Source organism: Gopherus evgoodei, chromosome 10 (assembly GCF_007399415.2).
Source record: "Gopherus evgoodei ecotype Sinaloan lineage chromosome 10, rGopEvg1_v1.p, whole genome shotgun sequence".
NCBI classification, from domain to species: Eukaryota; Metazoa; Chordata; order Testudines; family Testudinidae; genus Gopherus; species Gopherus evgoodei.
Genome location: NC_044331.1, coordinates 76,122,761 through 76,148,635, shown reverse-complemented (window position 1 = coordinate 76,148,635; position 25,875 = coordinate 76,122,761). Strand labels below are relative to the sequence as shown.

At 39.4% G+C, this 25,875-nt stretch overlaps 1 protein-coding gene across 1 annotated transcript in view; it reads right to left on the bottom strand.

The window, feature by feature from the left end:
* SDK1 (sidekick cell adhesion molecule 1) overlaps window positions 1-25,875 on the bottom strand; it is a 657,393-nt gene that overhangs the window by 180,911 nt on the left and 450,607 nt on the right. The window contains 3 exon segments of the mRNA XM_030578466.1: window positions 4,239-4,322; window positions 18,537-18,727; window positions 19,748-19,859. Coding sequence (XP_030434326.1) covers window positions 4,239-4,322; window positions 18,537-18,727; window positions 19,748-19,859 — 387 coding nt within the window.

Below are 25,875 nucleotides of genomic sequence, written 5' to 3'. Positions count from 1 at the left end.
TCAGGATATCTGGTCACCCTAGGTAAGAGTCACTGTCTCCCGGTGTGGTCTTTCGACAGATCTCTGCATTTCCTGACTGGCCCTCCTTAGTTTGTTCTTGGTCAGGTCAGTTCCTGGACCCTCACTGCCAATTAAGTCTATCAATCCTTCAATTTTAGACCTTGCAATTGCCTGGCTGTTTTCTTAGACATGGCATTGTCACCTCTTTGCCACCACTCAGATCTTTCTGCCTCCGCTTCCAGCTCGTCACTCTTCTCTTTATAGCAAGCCTTGTTTTCTCTATTGGCAGTAACTATGGGTGCCTGCCTCCATTACTGCTAGCTCTGGCAGCTGCATGGGGGTATGATTAGGCTATTTTCTTGTAAACAGGAGAGACTCTCCTCCACACATCTGTCTGCCTTATATATCTCTAATGCACCTATCACAATAATATCTGGGCAACTGAAGTAGTCAACGGGAAGTTGCCTGATTTTCAGAGGTGCTGAGCAATCTCTGTGCCTCACATTTGTAAAGTAAGGATAGTAGTTACCTACATTACCAGTCAGCTGTGAAGTTTAATTCCTTAGTGAGTGAAATTCACTCTAGTGAAGGCCCTTTGACTCATTTAAGCCCTTAGGGTGCACAGAGCCTTGGGCAGGCAGTGAATTTCACCCTAATGTTAGCAGACTTTGAAATCCTCAGATGGGAGGCACTATAGAAGAGCACAATATTATCATTATTCTGAAAATCCCAAAGTTACTAATATGATATAACATATCAATTTGTGTCTCCTTTCAATTTTACTCATCCTCTGGGTATGGACAAAGTGATATTTACCAAAATAAAAATGTACAAAAAATAAGAAGTCGCAGAAAAAGAATGTTTGATTCATCCTAATGTTATTTATACAAACATGCACCCACTGCCAAAATCACCTCTGAAGCTGATAATCATCTCAGAAAGAAATCCACTGTCCACAGTGTGTGGTGTTGATATGAATAGATGCAGTGTACCACCATGCAACAGGCACAATTTCAATTTCATACAACAGCCCATATACAAAATGAGTATAAACTCTAATATTCAGAATTCTCAGTGCAAGGGTGTTAGTCATCTTTTGAAAATCCCCTGGGCAAATACAAATGATCACTGAGCAATGAAGAAACAGAATGGAACAGTCCTCCTGATATGGAAGAGGCTGGAAATGATTTCAAGTTTAAATTATAACAACTCCATTTTCCCCACACATTAGATTTGATGGGCATTGAGATAATGAAACCTGGCATTCAGTACTTTGACCCCTACCTTTAACATTAGAGTCATTTCTCAAATTCCTTCCCACTAACAATATTAGCAAAAAAATCCTAATCCTATAATCACTGTGAAATACACCTTTCCATCACTAACTCAGTTGATAAAATGAATATTACCATCTCTTTATTTCCTATGTTTCAGCCATGGATACATTCCCCTACCCCCCCGTTATGAATCTTATCTCATATGGATAAACAAGGATCTTTTCTAAGCATTTAGGAGCCTGTCAATAGCATTCACTTGGGCTTTAGTGATCTTCCCAGAGACAACTGCTTCTAAAATTGTACAAAATTCCCTTTTTTTCATTTTGCAATGAAAATTTTAAAAATAGCAAAAACAATTATGAATTTTGTCTTTATTTCTCCCTGATCCATCTTAACGGAAAATCTAGAGAAGGAAACATTTTAAAAATCTTTATTCCTCCATGTAGGCATTTTGCCAACCCTTGGTCCTTGCCGTTTGAGGGGATGCAGTGTGAGCTAAAGATTGAAAAAATAAAATTATCATAATACTTAGCGTTCATAGAGTGCCACACATTTTCCAAAGCACTCTACCAAGATTAGAAAATTAATCTAATGGTTAGAGAGGAGACTGGGAGTCAGAGAAGTTGAACTTCATTCCTGGCTTTACCACTCACTTTATGACTTTGGGCAAGTAACTTAACCACACTGTGGCTCAGTTTCCCCATCTGTAAACAGGGCCAACAATCTTTAACTATCTTATAGCCATGGTCTGAGTTTTAGCAATTGTACATGGAGATTATGGATTAAAGACTAGAGAAGTTTAAATTATTATTTTTGCTATTTTTTCTAGCACCACCATTCCTAGTGGGCTGTTGTGTCCCACAAGTATCCTTCCATCTACTTGTCTACACAGGTAGAACTGTTGTCCAATTAACTGCACTCCCATGACACCACCCATGCGGCCTGCAGCTCCATACTTTTATAAGTAAATAAGGAACAGGATAAAAAACATGCATTGAAAATGTGCAAAGCATCAATGGCTGCTGAGAGATATTGGATATACAGAAACTCCATTTATGAGGAAGTAAAAAACTAGTCTGTGCAGGTTGCAATTTTATTTATAGTTAATCATTACTTATACTGTGAAATTAATCCGTCTCTCACACTCACAGTGCGCAAAGGCTGAGTAAGTGGGCTTTGTGCAGACACTTCCACAGGAGCTGGGTGAAATCAAATCCACCTTCATACCTGTGGCCAAGGCATAGGGCAGCCGAGCTGGAACAGGAGCAGCAACCTCTTCTTAAGGATTTGTGTGTGGCAGCTTGATCTGTGTAATCACAGACCTAGTGTCCCCCCAATCACTCCTATGCCTCTAATCCCTGCTCTTTCCTAATTTATATTGAGCTGGCGTGTGGCCAGGAGTCCCTCTGCATGCTTGTTATGCAGCTAACCAAGAGTCTGGCAGAAGAACTGCCTTACTGTCCACGGATTGTATCCACATTGAAGGTATATTAATTGATTTGACTATAAGAGGGTTCCACTGCACAAACAGGATCCAGGCCGTAAGACTGCTTAGGAATGCCCCACTAGTTCCCCAGGGAGCTAGATGGAAGGAAGAGTAGATCTGAAAGAGAAGTCAGAAAGCACCATGAGGTCTGCATGACCTCTCAAGGACAGATTTTGTCTTTTAATAGCTGACCAGCAGTTGGGGTTTTAGATAGTTCTCCCATTGGGCACAGGAGAGTCCAGAGGCTCAAGTTATATGCTTGGCACACACTTGACAAATCTCAGAAAAATATTATTATAGCCAGTTTTGCAAATGGTATGATTTAAAAAAGAACGGCTACTTGGGTGAGAATCTCATCTGAGTAACAGAAAAATCCCAATATATTTACCAAAATATGAATTTATAGCACTCCGCAGCACCTTATTTGGCACAGGCAGGGGTGGGATGGATTAGTGGGAATGGAAACAACAACATGCTATAAAGAACATTCATATTGTCAAAAACAGCTGGTGTTGGGAAAGCGGTATTTGAAATAGTTAATGATTTATAGTTTTCTCACAGTGCTCTTGTGTATATAACTGTTTTAATGACAATACTTTGCACTTACAGCACCTTTCATTTCAGGACCTCAAGGCATTTTACTGGGTGTACACTATTATCCCCATTTATGGGTAGGGAATCTGAGGCACTGAGAGACTAAATGACTTGCCAAGGTCATAAGTCAATTCAGTGGCAGAGTCAAACATAATATTCAGGGTTATAAACTTGCAGCTCACTGTTCTAATCACTAGATTATGATGCGTCCTATTTTTTAATTAGAAGGCATGCGTCCGCTTCTTTGGAATTGTATCGGGAAAAAGCATTTCATTTTAAGTCCAGTTATAAGTATTTTGAAGGTTGTTATGGCATTGAACACCTTCCAATTAAAAACGGAAAGAAAAAGCGTAACGACACTTGAACATTACTGCAACTGACATTTCTACTCAGTGTAAAAGCACCATCATTTTCAACAAGGAGGTTTAACTATTGGAATTATTGATTGTTTCGCAGCGTCCCAAGTTATGAGTCCCAAAGCCATTGTTTTACTTCAGTTAATTTACTGGCTCAAGACTCTAATCCTTTTTAGCCAACTACAATTGCAGAAAGTGTTCTCTAAAGCAGGGAACAGGAAGGGAAGGAGTGGGGGCTATTTTGCCGAGCAGACAAGCAGCATTAATGTTACCCAGCTCTTATACCAAAATTCCACTTACTGGTATCACACATCCAAAACAAAACAAAAAGAACAGCCCAATTGTCTACAGGTGATGGGGCTGCTCCTCAGATGTTATAAATGGTCATAGCTCACTGAAATCTACCCCAAAATGTCTAGGAATGGGTATTGGGTGCGGCTTTGTTCAACAGAGGGTGCATTTATTTTTTCCAAGCTCATACTCCTTTTAAGCAGCTTCATATATTTTATGTACTTTCGCACTCACCTATTGCCTGACATAAGAGGTCCACTGTTTTCTCCACCTCGGCCAAAATTCGACACTCAGGCTCAGCAGTGAAATAGGGTGGCTCTTTAGAATAGAAAGGAAATAAACAACAAAATGAAAACTGAGGTTGATTTAAAGAATTTAATATAGTTTCCTCACAAATGCTGTATTTAATATAGTATAATACAAACTGCCTCGTTCATCTCCTGTTTGGGGATCATGGGAGGGTGTTTTGTTGTTTTTTGCTATGATGAATATGAACTTCAAAGATAGCTGAGCCGATGCCAATTTATATTTAGGGTTTCACACTGCAAATTAATACTCAATGCAGTGGCTACTTTTCATTTTATAGGTTTGAATCATGGAATGTTTTAATTCTGTTTAGAAGGACCATCCCAAGAGGTTCATAAAGGTTTATATTTACAGCATAATATTTTATAGAATAGTTTGCTTCAGTATCTAAGCTAAACACCAGCTTCTCATGAAGTCATGAAGCATGTCAAATAAAGTGCCATACCATGTCAGTGACCCTATATCAGAAAGTAAGCCCAGTATATTAAAAAAAACCCAAAACCCTAACAGTTTTATTTGTTGAAAGCAAACAGATTTAATGCTTTAATTGAACATGCAGTAATAACCAATAAAACCAACAGTTTATCATTAGGACTAAATAAAAGACATTATAGGTTGCATTAAACAAAGACTAGACTTGGGGGATTGTAGAACACACGGTCATGTAACTATTTAATCTATGTGGCATAAAATTTCAGGAGTATCATGTCAAAGTCCCACAGGCATTAAGGTTGCAGTAATTATCATGGTAACTAAAAACTGTCATAGTTTACTCAATGTGATTATCATCTGAGTACTGTTTTCAGAAGCATTTTATTTGATTACAACTACAATTGTATCATAGCATAACTAAGCACAAACACTATGCACTGATTGCCTCTTAAAAGGGTGGAAAATACAGAAAAGGGGATATGATTTGCTGTGCATTTTCCTCTTGAAGAATACAAGTATATTTGAGAAAAAGTGTAGTGGGTTAAAGATGGCCCAAGGTAGCTTTAGGCTATCTACGTCTCAACCCCACCCCCAACAACATATAAATAATTCCGTGGTCCAGACTTGGTACACTTGGTACACTTGGTACATGGCATTACTTATTTTCATAAACAGAATAAAATCATACAACAATCCCAATGTATATTACATTATAATATTAATTCACTATTCCTCACCACATAACTGGTGGTATAGTAAGTGTTGTTACCCCATTTTGCAGAGAGGTTAAGTGACATGCCCATACCCACACAGCAAGTCAGTACAAGAGCCACGATTAGAATTCAGGACTCCAATCTTCCTCCTCCGCTCTAATCACTAGAAAATGTTCTCTCCAATGTAGAGAAGAGGTATCCCTCTAAGAACCCATTACAGATGTTACATTTCTATATTCCATTTAAACAAAGTCGAACAAATCAGTCTTCAGAGTCTGTGCAGAGAATGAGGGGGCCAAGATGTGAAACTGTCTAGAAAACTCATCTACATGGCAAAACCAATAATCCAGTGGTTCTCAAACTAGGGCTGCTGCTTGTTCAGGGAAAGCCCCTGGCAGGCCAGGCCGGTTTGTTTACCTGCCGCGTCTGCATTTACCTGCGTCTGCAGGTTCGGCCAATCCCGGCTCCCACCTGCCACGGTTCACAGCTCCAGGCCAATGGGGGCTGCAGGAAGTGGCATGGGCCGAGGGACGTGCTCGCCGCCCTTCCCGCAGCCCCCATTGGCCTGGAGTGGCGAACCACAGCCAGTGGAAGCCGCGATCAGCTGAACTTGTGGACACGGTAGGTAAACAAACTGCTCAACCCGCCAGGGGCTTTCCCTGAATAAGCAATGGCCCTAGTTTGAGAACCACTGCAATAAACTGAACTAACCAAGTGATTTCTTACATTTTAATAATATAAATGTGTAAATCTTATTGATCCTCACTGCCCAGCTATACAAATTCTGATCACACACATAATAAGATGTTATATATTGCATATGAAGTCTCGTTCATTACTCTAATCCACAAATTGAAAAGCTGAACATAAAATTGAAACTCATTGTGGGATCACAGTGCAGCTCATAGACGTCATGATTCAAGTCGCTGAGCACTCTCTTTGCAATCCAGCAAAAGAATATGTTTAATTTTAAACACAAAGGTAGCAAAGTTGCAAACTCTTGTGACATTTTCTGCAAACTTTGTTACATTTGATCCCAACTCCTGAAATTTTAAGTTATTACATAAGAATCTCAACTTTCACTTAAAGAAAGAGAGTACGTTTCTAGTCCTCATGGTTGTGGAGGAAAGCTTGAAAATGTAAAGTCTGAAGGCTCAAAACCCAAAAGGCAAATAAAAGGAACTCAGAATTTATTTGTTAACATTTCATAATTTTAAAGTCAATCTGATGATTTCTGCAGGTCTGATGCATGACATTTAAGGAGTTTACTGGCTTAATCGGGACTACTCACATGTTTAAAATAAAACATTTTTAAGTGCTTTGTGAGACCAAGGATAGAGTGCTTAATACCTTGGACAACTGAAGCCACAATAAACAGCCAAAAACCCTACATAATATATCAGTTCAATTGTTATCCACTCATACTGAATCATTTACATGTGGTTTTAGGCATACTTCAATGAATTTTTAGTACTATACAAAGTACTATAGCTTTCCAGCCTTGGAGAGTGAACTCTGCTTATCTACAGAACAGGTACAGCATGGAAAATGATAATTTGGGCCCCAATCCTTTGAAACAGTAAAGTAGGTGCATAGTAGCTTTGCTGGATTGGGGCCTTAGCCTCCTTGCCAGTGCAACGCAAGTTCCAGCTGCTAATTGCCAACATGACAACCAGTCACGATGGCGTTTTGTTTTGCGTTTTTTTCAGTGATACGAATGTGTTCACTGAGACTAATAGCCAACAGATAGTAAGGGATCTAGAACCAAATTCAAACTGGTAACCTAAGGGCAAAAAATCTATTTCCCTCTGAAATGGGCTTTTTTGAGTGTCATGAATTAGTATATACCTGTATGTATCTATAGCAAAGTACAAACTCCATTTTGTTTCATGAATACTATTTTGATTGTAACATTGCACCGTGCTTTCCCTGTTATCTTTTTTGCCTCCATCTTGAACTGGGATTCATAAAGGCACTGAGAGGGCAATTCAAAGTAATCAGATTGTTAACCTGACCCATCTTGTCCTGTTCAAACAGAAGCTCCCTTGGAGAATGAGTTAGCTACTGCCCAGATAAACCTTTTCTTCCAAGTGAAATCATACAACGAAGGACTTGAAGTCAATTATGGTAGTTACCTAGACTCATAGACTTTAAGGTCAGAAGGGACCATTATGATCATCTAGTCTGACCTCCTGCACAATGCAGGCCACAGAATCTCACCCATCCACTTCTATAACAAACCCCTAACCTATGTTTGAGTTACTGAAGTCCTCACATTGTGGTTTGAAGACCTCAAGCTGCAGAGAATCCTCCAGCAAGTGACCCGTGCCCCATACCTGACAAACTTTATAAAAGAAAGGCTTTCTCTCACCAGCCATTTTGGGAGGAGAGACCAGAAACAAAAGCAGATTAAAGCTGGGCAGAAGATGAAGGAAGAAAGGAGGGTTCCAGGACCCTGAAAAGATTCTGACCAAATCCCAAAAGTTTTTGGGAGTGGTGAGGAAACTGAGGCAGGGGTTTTCATGCAGACCTCATGTTTTTCCCTATATCAGCATATCTCTTGTGCTGCCTAAAATTAAAGGGTGTGTTTAAAAATTCCTTTGAAGAGTTGGCATCGCTCGTTGATACAGTCATGTAACCATGGAAGAGGAAAATAATACATTAGAGGGTCCATCCACAGCTTTGGAGGAACTCTGATAGCATGCAACAGCCACTGGGGAGGCTTCGGAGCTGGCTCTAGTTTCAGGGTCAAGGCAACTAGACCACAGGGTCCTCAGAGTGAAGAGTCGTGTTGACACAGGATCTGCATCTGGAATGTGTGCCTAGATGCCCAGTGTGATGTTGCACCCCATAATGCTTTATAAAAATATGCTCGTGAGTGTAAATATGACAAAACTGGAATATATTTTATGCTAGATATGCCATGTAACATATCTCTGCAAAGGTTATGTTCTACTGCATGTATTCATCCAATTCGTATGCATGTATCATTTTTATATCTGAAGTTATGAGCATTGGCTCTATGCTTGTATTTAAAGTGTTTGCTGTAGAAAACACCTCAGGCAGATTTGGTCAACAAAGTGTGAAGGGGTTATTCAGGTAAATGGAAGTTCTTGGGTAACAATGGATCTTGATACACACCAATCCACAGGTGAGCTTTCCTGGGAACATTCAGGCTAACATGTGGGAAATGGCTCGGCCTGTAGAGAAATGAGTCATGCATGGACATATGACTTGCCCATGCAACTCTAAAACTCCATCTTGTAGCTGTGATTCTACACGAGGAAAGATGGGTTTCCACCCACAAGAGAGACTGTATAAACCCCTGGAAATCCCTCTATTTTGTCTTCAGCTGGATCAAAAGATAGCCTCTCCACCCCAAAGGATGCCTGAAAGAAACTGGAACAAAGGACAGTAACTACAGGGGTGTGACTGATTGCTGGACCCAGACTAGGAGGAAGTCTAATATGTAAAAGTAACTTAGTGGAACATCTCTGAAGGCGAGCTTTACCTGCATTTAGTTTCTTACTGTATTAGGCTTAGACTTCTGTGGTTTATTTTATTTTGCTTGGTAATTTATTCTGTTCCAGCTGTTATTACTTGGAACCACTTAAATCCTACTTTTTATATTTAGTAAAATCACTTTTTACTTATTAATTAATCCAGAGCAAGCACTTAATTCCTGGGGGAGCAAACAGTTGTGCATATCTCTCTGTCAGTGTTCTAGAGGGCAAACAATTTATGAGTTTACCCTGTATAAGATTTATACAGAGTAAAATGGATTTATTTGGGGTTTGGATACCATTGGGTACTGGGTGTCTGGGTTTTGGAGATAGGAGCACTTCTTAAGCTATTTTCAGTTAAGCCTGCAGCTTTTGGGGGGACATGCTTCAGACTTGGGTCTGTGTGTGTAGCAGGCTAGTGTGTCTGGCACAACCAGGGAGGGCTCTGAAGTCCCAAGCTGCCAGGGCTTAGAGGTAGTCCCAGCACATCATGTAGCAGTCTCAAGGGGGGTTTCTGTGACCCAACCCATCTCACCCAGAACCAGTAAAACAGTGCCTGAACTCTACCCAGACCCAGCAAGCTAAGAGTATGTAGGACCCAAGGTCTGGCTCCAGTACAACAGCCTGATGAGTCTCAACCAGGGAGAGCGTACCCAGGGTAGTTACAATGACGTTTCATTGTGTCAAACAATATTCTACAGTAGTATCCTGCATTTCTCTATGAATCTATTACAGATTTAGAGTATAGATTAATGACTGGTTTAAATCACACAATATGTGAATTTGAACAATTTGTCATATTAGGGGAAAGTGAGGTGGGAAAATGTGTGGTGAAATTATGGTGCCCTCCAAACTACACATTGTGATACCAGGAGACCCAGAAACACCGATTTCAAGAGGATGGCAGTGATATTTTGGGATCAGGCCAATTGTCTGATATACATTAATTAAAGAATCAGAAGTAAGAGGTGAAATCATCAAGTTCACCTCTCCTGGTAGTGCGGGTGATGTTTAATGAGAAAGGGCAGATCAGATATTAGACCAGAAGAACAGATACTATATGGGTTCAGATACTATAGTTGTACAGATACTGGGTCTCTCTTGACTAAAGAGCCAAGAACAAGCAAGAGGAAGAAGGGATATCTGAATATAAATAGGTAGTTTTAATAGTTGTTGAGGCTTTTTATGTTTTGTTAACATTATTCTGTAAACAGTCTCCCCACAATCCCCTTGGGAGCCTGCAAAATCTGACACTATTCAAACCTCTCTCACATAGAGAGTTACATGGAGAGTGATTTTTAAAATTCTAAAGATAACAGTCAACATCCATTACACACCCTTCAAGCTGCATCAGAGATGTGTGACTTAATCCAAGATCCATTCATGGAAGTCAGAAAGTGCAGAAAAAGCCCCAAGGGTTCCACCACAAGCCAATATTCCATATCAGTCAGAAATTCAGCCCTGCATAATTTGAGTGGAAAGTTTGTAACCTGTCTCCATTATTAATATAAACTAAATGAGTCACTGAACATCCTATAAGACAGATGGGACTGGCGGCTTTAAAGTAACTTAGAGTACAAAGTGCGAAGGTGGATAAGAATCTGTCCATTTTGGGAGTAGAACCATATCATACACCCATGTCCATACACAAATGTTGATAACAGTTTCCTTGAACCAGGACTTTTCTTCATCTGAAATCAATCACAGAACTGTTATAGACCTACACAGACTACCTCCAGGTGGTCTGGTTTGAAGAATATGAATCTCAGGAAAAATCCCTTTCCATGTTAGCAACAATTGTCTTCTAGCATGGTTATAACTAGCAGTTTTGTCCCCAGAGTGGGGAGAACCTAATATCTTCTTATGTGATTGCATTTTTAATGTATGACATACACCCGAATAAATAAAATAAATACACATCTGAAAGATCTTTGTAAAAAAATTAAAATAAAGAAGGGAGAAAGAGGTACCAATCACAGAATAAATCCAATGAAAGCAAAAAAGATTCTTAGAAGGATGACACACGGATTCTAAATACAGCTAAACAGTCTGGGAAGCCTAGGAACAACTCAAGTCTACTCTTTCCAGATGCTGCAGGTAATCTCCCCAAAGATTTTCCCTCTCTGAGCCCCTGAACTCAAGTCTGGGCAAGTCAAGTGGTTTTTATATTCAAGGTAACTCCCAGAATTCCCTGCCTTGAAAGGGTCATGTACTGTATTTTTATTTCCCCTATGCAAAAACAGAATCCTTAACTAAAATTCTCTCCTCTGGTTTCTAGACTTGGTTTGGGTGTCTTTGCTCCTTACTTTGAGGGGCAGTCACGATGGGCCACCTACCTGTGACTGCCAACCAAACTGTAGTTCATCTCAGCTTCCAACCAGGTCAGCCCTCTGTAGTAACTTCATAATTGTTTTCGGATTGGCCTCTGAATCCTGTGAGCTTGCAATGCTGTACCCTGGGTGCCTGATAAAACTCCATGCAGCCTTCACAAAAGGGGCAAGGCCTAGACATCTCTCCCATCTTTTGTTCCATATTGCTCCCTAGGATCTTATTCTTGGAAATAACCTTACCCAGCTAGCATACAAAAGCTCTCTCAAGGAAAAACAAAGAAGAAAAAGAAAAATAAAAGAGAGAAAATGCTGGCCAATGCTTCCAGCTACAGAAAGAATACTGAAGAAAGATTAATCTTCGATCATGTAATTTTCCTCTGTTCCATCATATTTTCTTCAATTCCCTTATACTTAGCACAAAATTTTATACTGCTACTCTGTCCCAAAAGACCATTCTGATGTCTTTGTATTGCAGCTTCTCTCTCTCATTTTGTTCAGATTTTGTTTTCAATCTCTATCTGCTTTAAAGCACAATCATTTTCATTTTCATTTTCCACACTTTCTCAGTCCTGGAATTCATAATCTCCCATAGAAAAAGTCAGTTTAAAAATAACTGTTAAAGGCATTTGAAGAACTGGAGTAAACGATTTTTTTAAGAGCTCAGTTTGTAAATGAGTTTGGTCATGAGCAAATTCTTTCAATAACTTAATCTTCAAACGGTTAATGGTAAAACAAATGTGCTCTTATCTAATCTGTAACAAAACGTCCCCAAATTGTTACTCTGCCAACTGAGGAACATGTTACCCTTTAAAAAATTTCTAACAACTGCAGCTAATGAAACCAGAGTTTGGAACCACCTCAGTTTATCTTTGCTGAAACAATTTGAAGATGTCAGAAGGAGCGTTTCCACCTTCATTGGAAAATGGCAGTGTAGCAAGAGGCTAACAAGCTTTATACTTGTGAATGCACTGTTCTAATACACTGTGTATTCAGATTTTGCAAATGCTATGTGTAATTTTAATATACAACAAGTGTACTTTAAAAAGAACATTCTTGCAGGTTCTACTAGGGGTTTAAATTGACCATAGGCCCTTCAGCATAGGATTCTTTTGGCTTCTATTAAAAGTCGGCAGGAGCTGGAGATGCTCATTACCTCTGGAACAGGCTCTTAGTTGCATGACATGTTGATTGGGGAATAGAAGGAATCACGTGTGTTATAACATTGTCTATTTTAAATCGGTTTAATGTTCTTGATATCTTATCCTTGTTGTTCAACATGGTACTTGCAGGGTCTACCTAGCCAGGTATGAATCCATCCAGTATTTATACGGCTCTCACTACTACATCGCCTGAGCAAGTGCATTTGATATATCATAACTTAAAAAATAAAAACTGTTCCATTAACTCAATTTTTTGTTGTAAGCATGAGATCGCTCATTCATTCCATATTATCCTGCCCAGAAGTGAAGCTCTTGATGTGATGTGATGTGGTATCAATTTGTGCACTCTACAAATATTTCATACATGTAAATAGACAGGCATACTTGAGTCCCTGTAAGTGCTACTAAAACAGATTTTAATTATGTAAGTGATTTGGGAAACACCTCTAAATAAAGCTCAGAGAAAGAGCATCTCATTAGCAGAAGGAGCCTCTGCTGCTTGAGTCGTGTCTCCAGTTTCTTCCAGAATCCATTCCCTTGCTAATTAAACAATGGCTCTGTTCCATTTCGGAACTCTGAGGTTGAACAGTTCTTTCATAAATTAACTACTAATCTCTTGACTCTGCTTCCTGTTTGGAATTAGACATCCATCCTGCTGTTCAAGAAACTCATAAAGAAATGTAGCAGGCAATGCTGACACATTGAGTAAGCACCTGCAACTAGAGTGTCTTGTTCCATCAGGACAAAATAAAAGTAATTGGTAACCAATTTGTTTCTGCTTTCTTTCATCTGTTTGTTCATGTCTATGGCTCTTTTCATAACTTCATTCACTGACGGCTCCCTAATACCGAGACAGAAATAAATAAAACATCTAACAAGAAGAGAGCAGACATGCTCCTAATCAAAGGTGGCATCACCATTTTACTATGAATCCCCAGTGACTTTTTTCTCAGATTTAGTTAAACTATATTTAAGTACCCTTTACACTGAGAGGCTGCTTTAAGTACTACACTAGGCAGGATCTGACAGCATAGCAGCAAAATTAAACTAGTCACAATAAAATCTTATGAATAAAAAAGGGCTTAAATCAAAATCATAAATAAATGAAATGTACCCCTGATCCTTAAAGGAAGAGCGGCTGCAAGGTAATAATTCTAAGAATTGAATACAGAGGAAAGAAGCTGGAACTAAAGTTCACACAAGTAGGATCTAAATATAAAAGGGAAAGAGTGCTACAAAATGAAACTGGAACACATCTTGCTAGAGAAACGAGCTGTTTCTCATCTTACATAAAGTGCCTTAAAGCACTTTTACAGAATGGAGCCTATATGCTAGAGTCTTACAATGTAACATTTTCCATTTAATCTATAATGTGCAACAAGTACTATATGTATCAATTCTGATCAACATCAACAGCCAGGGTGTTATTAACAAAGCAATAATCTACCTATCTAGGATACCTGTATGGCTGTAAATTTGTCCTGATATCTGATAAAGAATCAGATTAGATCCAGAGTCTGAAATCCGCACTGGCTTGTAATTCAAAAGCTTCTCTTTTAGCTTGAATGTGTCCAATGTGCTCAACATAAAAAACTGATGCTAGGAGGGACTTTCATTTAGTCACCAACATTTAGAAAAGCTCCATATTTAAAGGACTGGAGCAAAACCAGTGTATTATTACACTATGCATTCACTTATCAAGCTAAAGGACACATTTCTGCATTTCTTTAGATGCTTCCTCCATCCCTACACCTTCATTTGCAAGATCTTTTTATTTCCTCTGAATTGTAACCAGACTGTTCCTGCCTAATCCATTCAATAAAGCCACAGGTTTAGTGCTTAAGAACATAAGGACACAAGAACAGCCATATGGGGTCACACCAAAGGTCCATCCAGCCCAGTATCCTGTCTACCAACAATGGTCAATGCCAGGTGCCCCACAGGGAGTGAACCTAACAGGTAATGATCAAGTGATCTCTTTCCTGCCATCCATCTCCACCCTCTGACAAACAGAGTCTAGGGACACCATTCCTTACCCATCCTGGCTAATAGTCATTAATGGACTTCACCTCCTTGAATTTATCTAGTTCTCTTTTAAACCTGGTTATAGTCATAGCCTTCACAACCTCCTCAGGTAAGAAGTTCCACAGGTTGACTGTGCGCTGTGTGAAGAACTTCTTCCTTTTATTTGATTTAAGCCTGCTGCCCATTAATTTCATTTGGTGGCCCCTAGTTCTTATATTATGGGAACAAGTAAATAACTTTTCCTTATTCACTTTCTCCACACCACTCGTGATTTTATATACCTCTATCATATCCCCCCTTAGTCTCTCTTTTCTAAGATGAAAAGTCCTAGTCTCTAATCTATCCTCACATCAGACCCATTCCAAACCCCTGATCATTTTAGCTGCCTTTTTCTGAACTTTTTCTAATGCCACTATCTTTTTTGAAATGAGGAGACCACATCTATATGCAGTATTCGAGATGTGGGCATACCATGGATTTATATAAGGGCAATAAGATATTCTCAGTCTTATTCTCTATCCCTTTTTTAATGATTCCTAATATCCTGTTTGCTTTTTTGACCGCCACTGCACACTGCATGGACATCTTCAGAGAACTATCCACAATGACTCCAAGATCTGGTTCCTGATTAGTTGTAGCTAAATTAGCCCCCATCATATTGTATGTATAGTTGGGGTTATTTTTTCCAATGTGCATTACTTTACATTTATCCACATTAAATTTCATTTGCCATTTTGTTTACCAATCACTTTGTTTTGTGAGATCTTTTTGTAGTTCTTCACAGTCTGCTTTGGTCTTAACTATCTTGAGCAGTTTAGTATCATCTGCAAACTTTGCCACCTTTCTTTCTCCAGATCATTTATGAATAAATTGAATAGGATTGGTCCTAGGACTGACCCTTGGGCAACACCGCTAGTTACCCCTCTCCATTCTGAAAAACTACCATTTATTCCTACCCTTTGTTCCCTGTCTTTTAACCAGTTCTCAGTCCATGAAAGGATCTTCCCTCTTATCCCATGACCACTTAATTTACATAAGAGCCTTTGGTGAGAGACCTTGTCAAAGGCTTTCTGGAAATCTAAGTACCACTATGTCCACTGGATCCCTCTTGTCCACATGTCTGCTGACCACTTCAAAGAACTCTAACAGATTAGTAAGGCATGATTTCCCTTTACAGAAACCATGTTGACTTTTGCCCAACAAAAGTTGTTCTTCTAGTGTCTGACAATTTTAGTCTTTACTATTGTTTCAACTAATTTTCCCAGTACTGACATTAGACTTACCTGTCTGTAATTGCCAGGATCACTCTAGAGCCCTTTTTAAATATTGGCGTCACATTAGCTATCTTCCAGTCACTGGATATAGAAGCTGATTTAAAGGACAGGTTACAAACCATAGTTAATCATTCTGCAATTTCACATTTGAGTTCTTTCAGAACTCTTGGGTGAATACCATCTGGTCCAGTGACTTGTTACTGTTAAGTTTCTCAATTAATTCCAAAACCTCCTCTAGTGACACTTCAATCTGTGACGATTCCTCAGATTTGTCACCTACAAAGGACAGCTCAGGTTTGGGAATCTCCCTAACATCCTCAGCCGTGAAGACTGAAGCAAAGAATTCATTCAGTTTCTCCGCAATGACTTTATCATCTTTAAGTGCTCCTTTTGTATCTTAATCATCCAGGGGCCTCACTGGTTGTTTAGCAGGCTTCCTGCTTCTGATGTTCTTAAAAAACATTTTGTTATTACCTTCTGAGTTTTTGGTTAGCTGTTCTTCAAATGCCTTTTTGGCATTTCTTATTACATTTTTACTTAATTTTGCAGTGTTTATGCTCTTTTCTATTTACATCACTAGAATTTGACTTCCACTTTTTAAAAGATGCCTTTTTTATTTCTCACTGCTTCTTTTACATGGTTAAGCCAAGCAATGGTGGCTCTTTAGTTCTTTTACTGTGTTTTTTAATTTGGGGTATACATTTAAGTTGGGCCTCTATTATGGTGTCTTTGAAAAGTGTCCATGCAGCTTGCAGAGATTTCACTCTAGTCACTGTATCTTTTAAATTCTGTTTAACTAACGTTCTCATTTTTGCATAGTTCACCTTTCTGAAATTATATGCAACAATGTTGGGCTGTTGTGGTGTTCTTCCTGCCACAGGAATGTTAAATGTTACTATATTATGGTCACTATTTCCAAGCAGTCCTGTTATTGTTACCTCTTGGACCAGATCCTGTTCTCCACTAGGACTAAATTAAAAGTTGCCTCTCCTCTTGTGGGTTCCGGTACCAGCTGCTCCAAGAAGCAGACATTTAATGTATCAAGAAATTTTGTCTCTGCATTTCATCCTGAGATGACGTGTACCCAGTCAGTATGGGGATAACTGAAATCCCCCACTATTATCAAGTTCTTTATTTTGATGGCCCCTCTAATCTCCCTTAGCATTTCATTGTTACTATCATTGTCCTGGTCAGGTGCTCAGTAATAGATCCCTACTGTTATATTCTTATTAGAGCATGGAATTACTATCCATAGAGATTCTATGGAACATGTGGATCCATTTAAGATTTTTACTTCATTTGATTCTATGTTTTCTTTCATATATAGTGCCACTCCATTATATTTCGTATCCTGGCATGATTGTGTCCCATTGATTGTCCCCACTCCACCAGGTTTCTGTGATGTCTATTATATCACTATCCCCCTTTAACACAGGGAACTTTAGTTCACCCATCTTAATATTTATACTTCTAGCATTTGTGTACAAGCACTTTAAAAACTTGTCACTTTTTATTCGTCTGCCCTTTTCTGATGTGTCAGATTCTTTATGTGAATGTTTCTCATCTGATCTGGCCCACACTTTATCCTCTTCCATCCTCTCCTCCAGACTAGAACCTAGAGAATCTCTATCAATAGACTCTCCTCTAAGAGAAGTCTCTGTCCAATCCACGTGCTTCACTGCTGCAACTGGCTTTCCCCCATCTCTTAGCTGAAAAGCTGCTCTGCAACCTTTTTAATGTTAAGTGCCAGCAGTCTGGATCCACTTTCGGTTTGAGCCTTTACAATATCTTCCAAAGTGATGGATAATGGATATTGTTGAGGCCTGATCTTCCCAGGTATTCAGGCCCTCCTGTGTGGTAATGAGCACCCCCACTGGAGTAAGTGGGAGTTTAGCACCTAGACAAGCTTCAAAGATTGAGCCATGATTAATTAGTCAACGGCCACATGGGCAACCCCAGCTGGAGAAAGCTTAATTTACACACACATATGTTGCTAATTAGCAAAAACTGGAAAGGAACAAAGTCCACGATAAATTCATGGGCATTTAGTAAGCTGCTATAGTTTAATAGTTTAGCCTGAATGTAACAATGTACTGTTAAATATTAGAGCCCAGAGACATGCAGCGCTTAATTTGCACCAGGGCTCAGCCCCGGCCCCTCTAGGATTGGTAGCTCATAGCCCCAGCACCACTGGGCTTGCTGCATCAGTTATGAATGCACAAAAATTGCTTGAGCCCCAGCACCTCTTCCATTACAAATTAAGCACTGGAGACATGGCTTGTAACACTGAAGTTCAACTTTCTCTCTCATTTGACATTGGCCAGCACATGTGCCTGGAAACGTCCTTCACCCCAGGACTAGAATTTGCAAAGGGCAATATACGAATGCTCTGCTAAAAGATCCTCTTGCAAAAATAGCAACATGACATGTTAAAGCTAGAAGTAAGCAAGTTGGGAGTTAATCAGGATTTAATGTAGCTAAAAGCCATGACATGGAAGCTGCATGATAAGGATTTTACTCCTGGGTTTCCCCAGCTTCACGATTACATTTAAGTTTCAAAGGGTATTCAGAGTCACATCAATGCTTTAAAAAAGTACGTTTTATATATATTCATGGAGATGAACAGCAGAATTAATCTGGAAGAAAACTCCACTTCACCTTGTTTGTCCCATTCACTGAGGAGAGGTTCAGATATAAGGTTGATGAAATATTAAAATAGCAATTTTATTTCCTGTTATACCCGAGTCCAAACTCTGCTTTACTATAAAAGAGACTGCTTTCAGAATTACCCATTATAGAGAGGAAGGCCTTTGCTCTTGCCGGCTCAACAGTGCTGTCTTTCAACTCTGCCTCACAAAAGTACATCCCAATGTCAGCAGTGGTTGGATTGGTGATAGTAAGACGTCTCCCAAAACTGTTAACCCCACTGCTTATTTTTATTCCATTTCTCTTCCAGGTCATGCTCAGTTTCTCAACAGGTCTGAGAGAGTAAAAAACATTCAGATTATTACAGTGAATGATATCATCACCTATAATACACAGAGAATATAACTCACATAACTCTTCCAATATCCCTGGCAGATTGATCATTAGACACTTAAAAATAAATTCAGACAGAACTCTGATGTCTTAACAATCACACATCAAGAGTACAGACTGCTCAAGTACTATTGAACAAAGATGGCTAATTATTATAGCTATGGAACTTAAGCGCTAATGATTTGGTTTGTCTAAGCAAACATTAAAAATAAACACTACCACGAGATTCAGCTACATGGGAGAGGCTTTCATTATAGCACAGTTACAGAGGTAGCACTAACTGTATCAAGAACATCTCTGACTTCAGGGGGAGAGGAAACCAGCTGGACCTCTTATCATCCAAAGGCCTCAGCCCTTTACCTCTCTTACCCTCAATTGGCTTTAATAGGAACAATTTCTAGCCTTTAGTGAGATTCCCAATATACACTCTACATTATGGTGTGTACAAAAAGTTAATTGTAATAACTGTAAGCTGAGAACAGCTGTAACAGTTAACTGCAGTACTCTGCCTTGTCCATTTTATTTATGTGGGGTGAGGAAAATAGGAGGATCTCCATCATAATTTAGTTAATGGGAAATGTAGAATCTTAATCTATAACAGTCATCTTGCATTTCAACAGCCAACTTAATAGTAATAGGATTAACTATTAATGTTATGGACTCCTGTTACAGAGTGTTTGCTGATGGCCGAATGTCACGTTTCTGCCTTCTCTTTTTTACTCTGTTCCAGCACGAGTAAAGGTGGGAAAGTAATTATATCTAGTTTCTTATTTTCCCAAAAATAATCTATATGTTAAATAAGTAACATGGATTCCTTATTAGTCGTGCAAAGCAAGCTGTATGCTATATTCTGCTTATTACAACCATGAAATTAAAAAAAACAAAACAGGTTCTCACTCAATTTTAAGCAGAGGACAGTTCCTTACTACGACTACTACTACTACTACAACATTTACAATACCTTGCATTGGCCACACATTCCAGTGTGATTTCACTGCTCCCTGCTACCACACTGGTGTTGCGCGGAGGGACTACAATGATAGGAGCTGTGATGTCAGATACGTTGTTGGCATCTACAAAGGGCAGAAAAAAACCTCGTGAAAACACAGTACATTTGCAAACAGCAATGACAAACATTCCAGGAAAGGATCTCAGCAAATGACACAGCTGCAAATTTCACTCTTCAACCTTATCATGTGTCTTAATCTCCTCATTAGAAGGAGATCTTCAGTATGGTCATTTTCATTTACTTTCTTTATACTGTACAAACACTTTCAAAATGCCCAGCTTGTAATAATTCAAAAACACACAACTCACAAGGACTACTCCCAGAAAGAGAGCAAACAAATTAAGCATCCTAGAGGTTTTCAACTGCTGAGCATTTATTTTTATCAAACCGTTGCTGACTTATATTTTTAAGCCCTTTTCATGTTTTGTTTAATCTTACAACTTCCATACCATTTCAAAAGAGCCTGCCAGTACTTGCAATAGTTCTTTTAAAAGATTTTTTTATACTAGGGAACAAATATTAAATTAACAAAGGAACATATCACAGCAATTTCAATCCATTTTCTTATCAGAGAAATAAATAAGCCAAATCTGCTTCTCTTTTGTTAGACATCAAACTGTAAATAATTTAGCTTATGCAACAGTCAGTAGACACTAGAAAAATGATAAAAAGGCTGGTATCTTACTTGTTTCATTTTAAAATTTTCTGTACATTCATTTAATAAGTGAATTAAAATGCCAATGTGTTATTGCCTTGCTTCTAGCTATTCATTTAGAGGGAGAAGGAAGGGTGGGGAAGGTAACTCGAATAAGAGAATAATGAAAGATTTCCAAAAATAAAGAATTCAATAAAGGAATTATAGGGAAAAGAAAAGAAAATACCTCTAAACTGAGGCAAATCCAAACTGGCTCAAACACTTTTTGCTAAAGAGGCTTAACAATGCAAAATCCATCATTATGGGTAATGAAAATGGGAAACTGGTAAATGAAAGGCACCAAACTCTGCTACAATGATATATCCACAAAGAGCAGAAAATGGAAAGAAATGTCTGTGTTTATCTAGTATTGCCAAAAATCTTTGATTCTTTCCTTCACATTTCGGACAGAACAGGCTTTCAGTAGAGGGGTTCATAGACATTTAAAATGGGGGTGGATGGGTGAGAAGAGAAGAAAGAAGCATTTTGCAAAACCAATATTCTAAATCTTATAGTGACAAGATTTTGACTCTTTAGCACATTCTCAGCTGACAGTGGAAGGCACAGTATGAGAGAAGCAGCACGTAGTTCAACCTCAGGCCCCAGAAGTACTTCAGTCCATCCTCATTCACAACAGCACTTAAGCAAGTGTTCAACTTTGGGCATTTGCCAAAGTGCCGTCCTCAGCAGAGATGCTTTCTGAAGCAAGCATTTAGTAATTCCTCTTTTTCAATATATTTACATCCATAGCAAATCACTAACTGTTGTAGCCAAAGAGCCCTTAAATATTTCAATTGTTAGTGATTTTTACTTCTGTTTCAGTTCAGATCTCTTTTCACAAAATTACTGGGAATGCTGGGCTGCCTATTAGCAGGTGGTAAATCAACTGTTCTCCACTGGTTTTGTGTGAGGTGAAAGTTGGCAGCAGTAAATGCTAAAAGGTCAATGAACAAAGCACTAATTTTGCATTAATTACTACTTATCTCCATCTATAAAAGAGGAAAACCATGTTCACTCCTTATCAGCACCTCTGGAGGACAGCTCACAGCACTCCAACAACAACCAAAGAATAGAAGTGGGCTTTGTGCTGACGTCCAGGAGTTCACCATATGAAACAGGCTCTTTGTGCAATAAACAGATAAGCACAAGAGCTAGAAGTACACTTTATTTTCCTTGAACAAGAGTAACATAGGCAAGGCTTCATTTTCTTCTTTATTACTAATTGTAACAAGAACACTAATGAATAGAATTTGAGCCATATTCATACAATGTCCTAGAATAAATCTATTAGTAGAATTAGCCATCTGATAATGGTTTTTGAACATGTGGGGTTAAGAAGGCACAGATCTGGATTTAGTATATTTCTTTTGAATCACGACATAAAAAGCTAATGTTCTTCTAACTTTTATCTAATGGAAAGCTAATGTGCCCGTTACTATATCCAGTATAATATGCCGCATTCTCACATTATATGGAGCTCATCACAATGCTCGGTGCTTGGCTGCTAGGTACTGTACCTAGAAATGTCAGTTGCAGAAATAATAAGCATATACATAGAACAGTAAATTTTCCAAGCACCGTATAAACATTAACTAGGCAGCATACATATTTGTAGTTCATACTCAAGAACAGTCAAAAGTTCCATTTGCACATCCAAAGAGTCACCTGTGGAAATCCACTATAGCCCTGATCCTGCAAATGGGTCTCAGCAGGGGCATCCACATGGTTCCCTTTGCAGGACAGAATCCATAACATTTCATTGTGTGTGATCAATACATGAAGCAGCAAGACTAAAGTCCCTCTGAAAGTATTAATCTCAATACAACTGTAACTGTGTAATCGATACCTATGTGCCCATTACATGCCTTAAGGAAAATCCTTTTGTAGAAACCTACAAAGTACAATTTCAGAAAGTACCAGAACATCTCAATTTAGATAGAAATGAAATAATACCATAGAAACAGCTTGTAAACCATTTTTCAATGCAATCTGGGAGAAGTGGACCACCAATTTCAGATAGTCAGGTAAGACAAACTGTTCAGGTTTTCTATGCACTGCTGTTGTGGCCATGTTGGTCCCAGGATAATATAGCGAGAAGATGGGTGAGGTAATATCTTTTATTGGACCAAATTCTGTGGTGAGAGACAACCTTTCGAGCTTACATAAAGGTCTTTTTCGGGTCTGGGAAACTAACTCAAAGTGTCACTACTAAATACAGGATGGAACAGATTGTTTAGCATAAGTAGTTAACACATTTCAAGGGACCATTTGAGGTAAAGTGACCCATTAACAACCCTCCAGTCATAGGGAGGAAAGGAAAGGTGGAGGGGAAATCAGATTGTTGTACTAAGCCATAAATTCAATGTCTTTATTCCAGCAGTTCTCAAACTGTGGATTGGGTCCCCAAAATGGGTCATGACCCCATTTTAATGGTGTCACCAAGGCTGGCAGAGTTTCTGTGGTCTGGGGCCAAACCCAAGCCCCGCTGCTCAGGGCTGGGGCCAAAGCCCAAGGGCTTCAGCCTTGAATGGTGGGGCTCAGGTTACAGGCCCCCACACCTGGGATTGAAGTCCTTTGGCTTCAGCATTGATGCCAACACCCGTGGTGGTAGACTCAGGCTTTGGCTTTGGGCCCCCTACCCGGGGCCTGCAGGCTCGGGCAGGCCCAGGTCTCAGTCCCTCCTTCTGGGGTCATGTAGTAAAGTGATCACTCTATATCTGCCTCCTCCTGCACCTTGTGTCTGCAGGGATCAGATGTCACCAGCCCTGAAGCAGCGCAGAGGGCCCTCTGCTGTGAGGGATCTGCTCACTCACTCCTGAGATAACAGAGCTGCAGAGGTCTCCCTTCACAGCTGCAGGGCTGGTGATACCCAGCCCCTGCAGGCATGCCCACTGTCACCAACTGCTTTTTTTTTTTTTGGTCAATTTCAGTGTCAGCTGAAATGTACAATTGCAGACAGTTATAGATTAAAGTAGACTCCTACACCAAGCCTACTCATGAGAAATGGAGTCACCTCAAACAAGTAGGGTGACCAGACAGCAAGTGTGAAAAATCAGGACGGGGGTGGGGAGTAATGGGAGCCTATATAAGAAAAAGACCCCAAAATCGGGACTGTCCCTTTAAAAACGGGCCATCTGGTCACCCTGCAAACAAGTAGCAACCCAGATTGCATCCCATACAATCACACTCTTTCACCGTGCGTTATATACAGTATATAGTACAAAAGTACACCAAGCACATTTTTAATGAAAAGTGAAGTATCCCTCAAATACTGAAATCATAAAAACAACATATTTTGTAAGACTCTGATCCTTCAAACACTTCTGCATGTGCTTAACTTCGGGCATGTCACTAGTCCCATTGAATTCAATAGGAATACTCATCTGCCTGAGGTTAAGCACAAGCAGAAGTGTTTTCAGGATCAGGGCTTTCTATACGAAAATAGAAAATATATTAATCATGTAAACCAGTAGTTCTTATGCAAGAAAATATTTTGTGCGAGCTGTTTCAATTGTCTGACAAACTTGAAGACATAGACAATATAGACAGACTAACAAGAGCTTAGCAGAAACAGGAAAAAATGAAACAAGCTAAAATCCACATTATAAATATGTCCAAGTGTTTAAACACTTAACAGCCTTACATATTTTTAAAAGTACTTATTTCTTTGTAAAGACTTTCAAGCAGACAGAAAGAACTGTTAGTTTTAGCCCTAGGGAAAGAATAATGGAGAATTGAACTCCAGCCACAAGGAAACTTGCCTCAGATACCCTGGCAACAAAGCACGTTATATATTATATTACATATGACAGAGCCTAAAATACAGAGCTGAGAAGTTTCAGAAATCTTTGAGGGAGTTCTCTAGGGCTCAATCCTCAGGAGTAATAAAAGACAATTTATGGGACTCCACAGAGATTTAAGTTACCTGTAGAAAATACATTTGGGGCAAGATCTTGGCTTTTTAAGCCAGAGCCCCATGTGGAGGATGGTGCAGGGTCACACTGCACCAAGAGAGGCATCAAGGTGACTGGACCTCACGCTGGCGCAATCTCTCCAGGTTGCTCCTTACGCTCAGGGAGCAAGCACTCTGCTTCATCATTCCCCACAGTGCACCAGCCCTGTATCTACAGGCTAGGACAGGGCATGGAGTCATGTCCCAGCTCTTTTTCCTCATGCCCCTGCTCTGAGGAAAAGCAAAGCAGAGGTGAACAGTTCTTGTGTCCTCCAGATGCAGGGAGTACAGGGACTGCTTTTGTGAGTGACCTCTCCCTGCCTGTATAAAGAGGGGAGACGGTCTTTGCTTTCTCCTCTGCTCTTGCGCAAGTTCATGAACCAGGTTTGTATTTTAAGAACATTCCAGAAATAAATTCTTTACATTGTCCCATGTAGTGTTGAGGAAATTAAGACTGTATTTAGTTATACAGCTCTCTGTTATTTCTCAGCGGTAGAACTCAAAAGCAGACAAAATTTCTGTTCTGCACTCTGAACTTGCCTTCTTAGAACTCCATGTGCAAAAAGAGCAATTTGGAAGTTCAGTCTCTGTCACTTACCTGACCTTCCCCCATGCACAGTGAGGGGTTTCTTTTTGCTAAGAAACTTATCATCCTACACATCATTAGAGCTTTTAACTCGAGAAAATATATACCCCAAGACATTTGATCTAGAGGACACTCAGGTGGCTTTTTATATCTTCAAATAGCTTTAATATCAAATATCTAACTGGATGTAATGTGTAATCTTATTCAACATTAGTCAAAGGAACAAAAGCTATGGTCTAGCAATGGTATCAGTTAGCTTTAGTCTTCTTTAAAGCAAACAAGAAGCAACAGGTATCGCAGCCTGTTCCCGATAGCCAGCAGGGGGAGCTGGATACTTTGATTCCCTCTCCATGGTCTACTAGAACCTTTTTGTATCTGCAATATGACTGCTTGGGTTTAAAAATTTTAAAATAACTGATCAGTGGAATTGAGATTCTATTTTTCTATGATACTCTAAAATAAGAGAAATAGGCACACGCTCAGGAGGAGGAAACACAGGCTTGGGAGGTTCACACAGACAGCTCTCCAAAAGTTATAAAAATGGTACTTTGCTGCACATGAACATCTGTGGCAAACATCAAGAGTCACTTTCTGATGGAACAGGGCCCCATTTTCTTCTTCTAGCCCATGCATTTCATATACCTAGTTCATGTATTTATCATCCCCTTTCTCAACAATGGATTTGAGTTAATTTATTGTGCTACCTGTTAGTATTTCTAATTTAAACAAAGGCATACCAGAATTGACAATTAATCTGATGAATAGATAATGAGAAAACCAAAAAAATCTGTTCTAACACATTAAATTCAAGCCAGAGAGGTTCAGTATTGGAGTGACGAAAGCTGAGG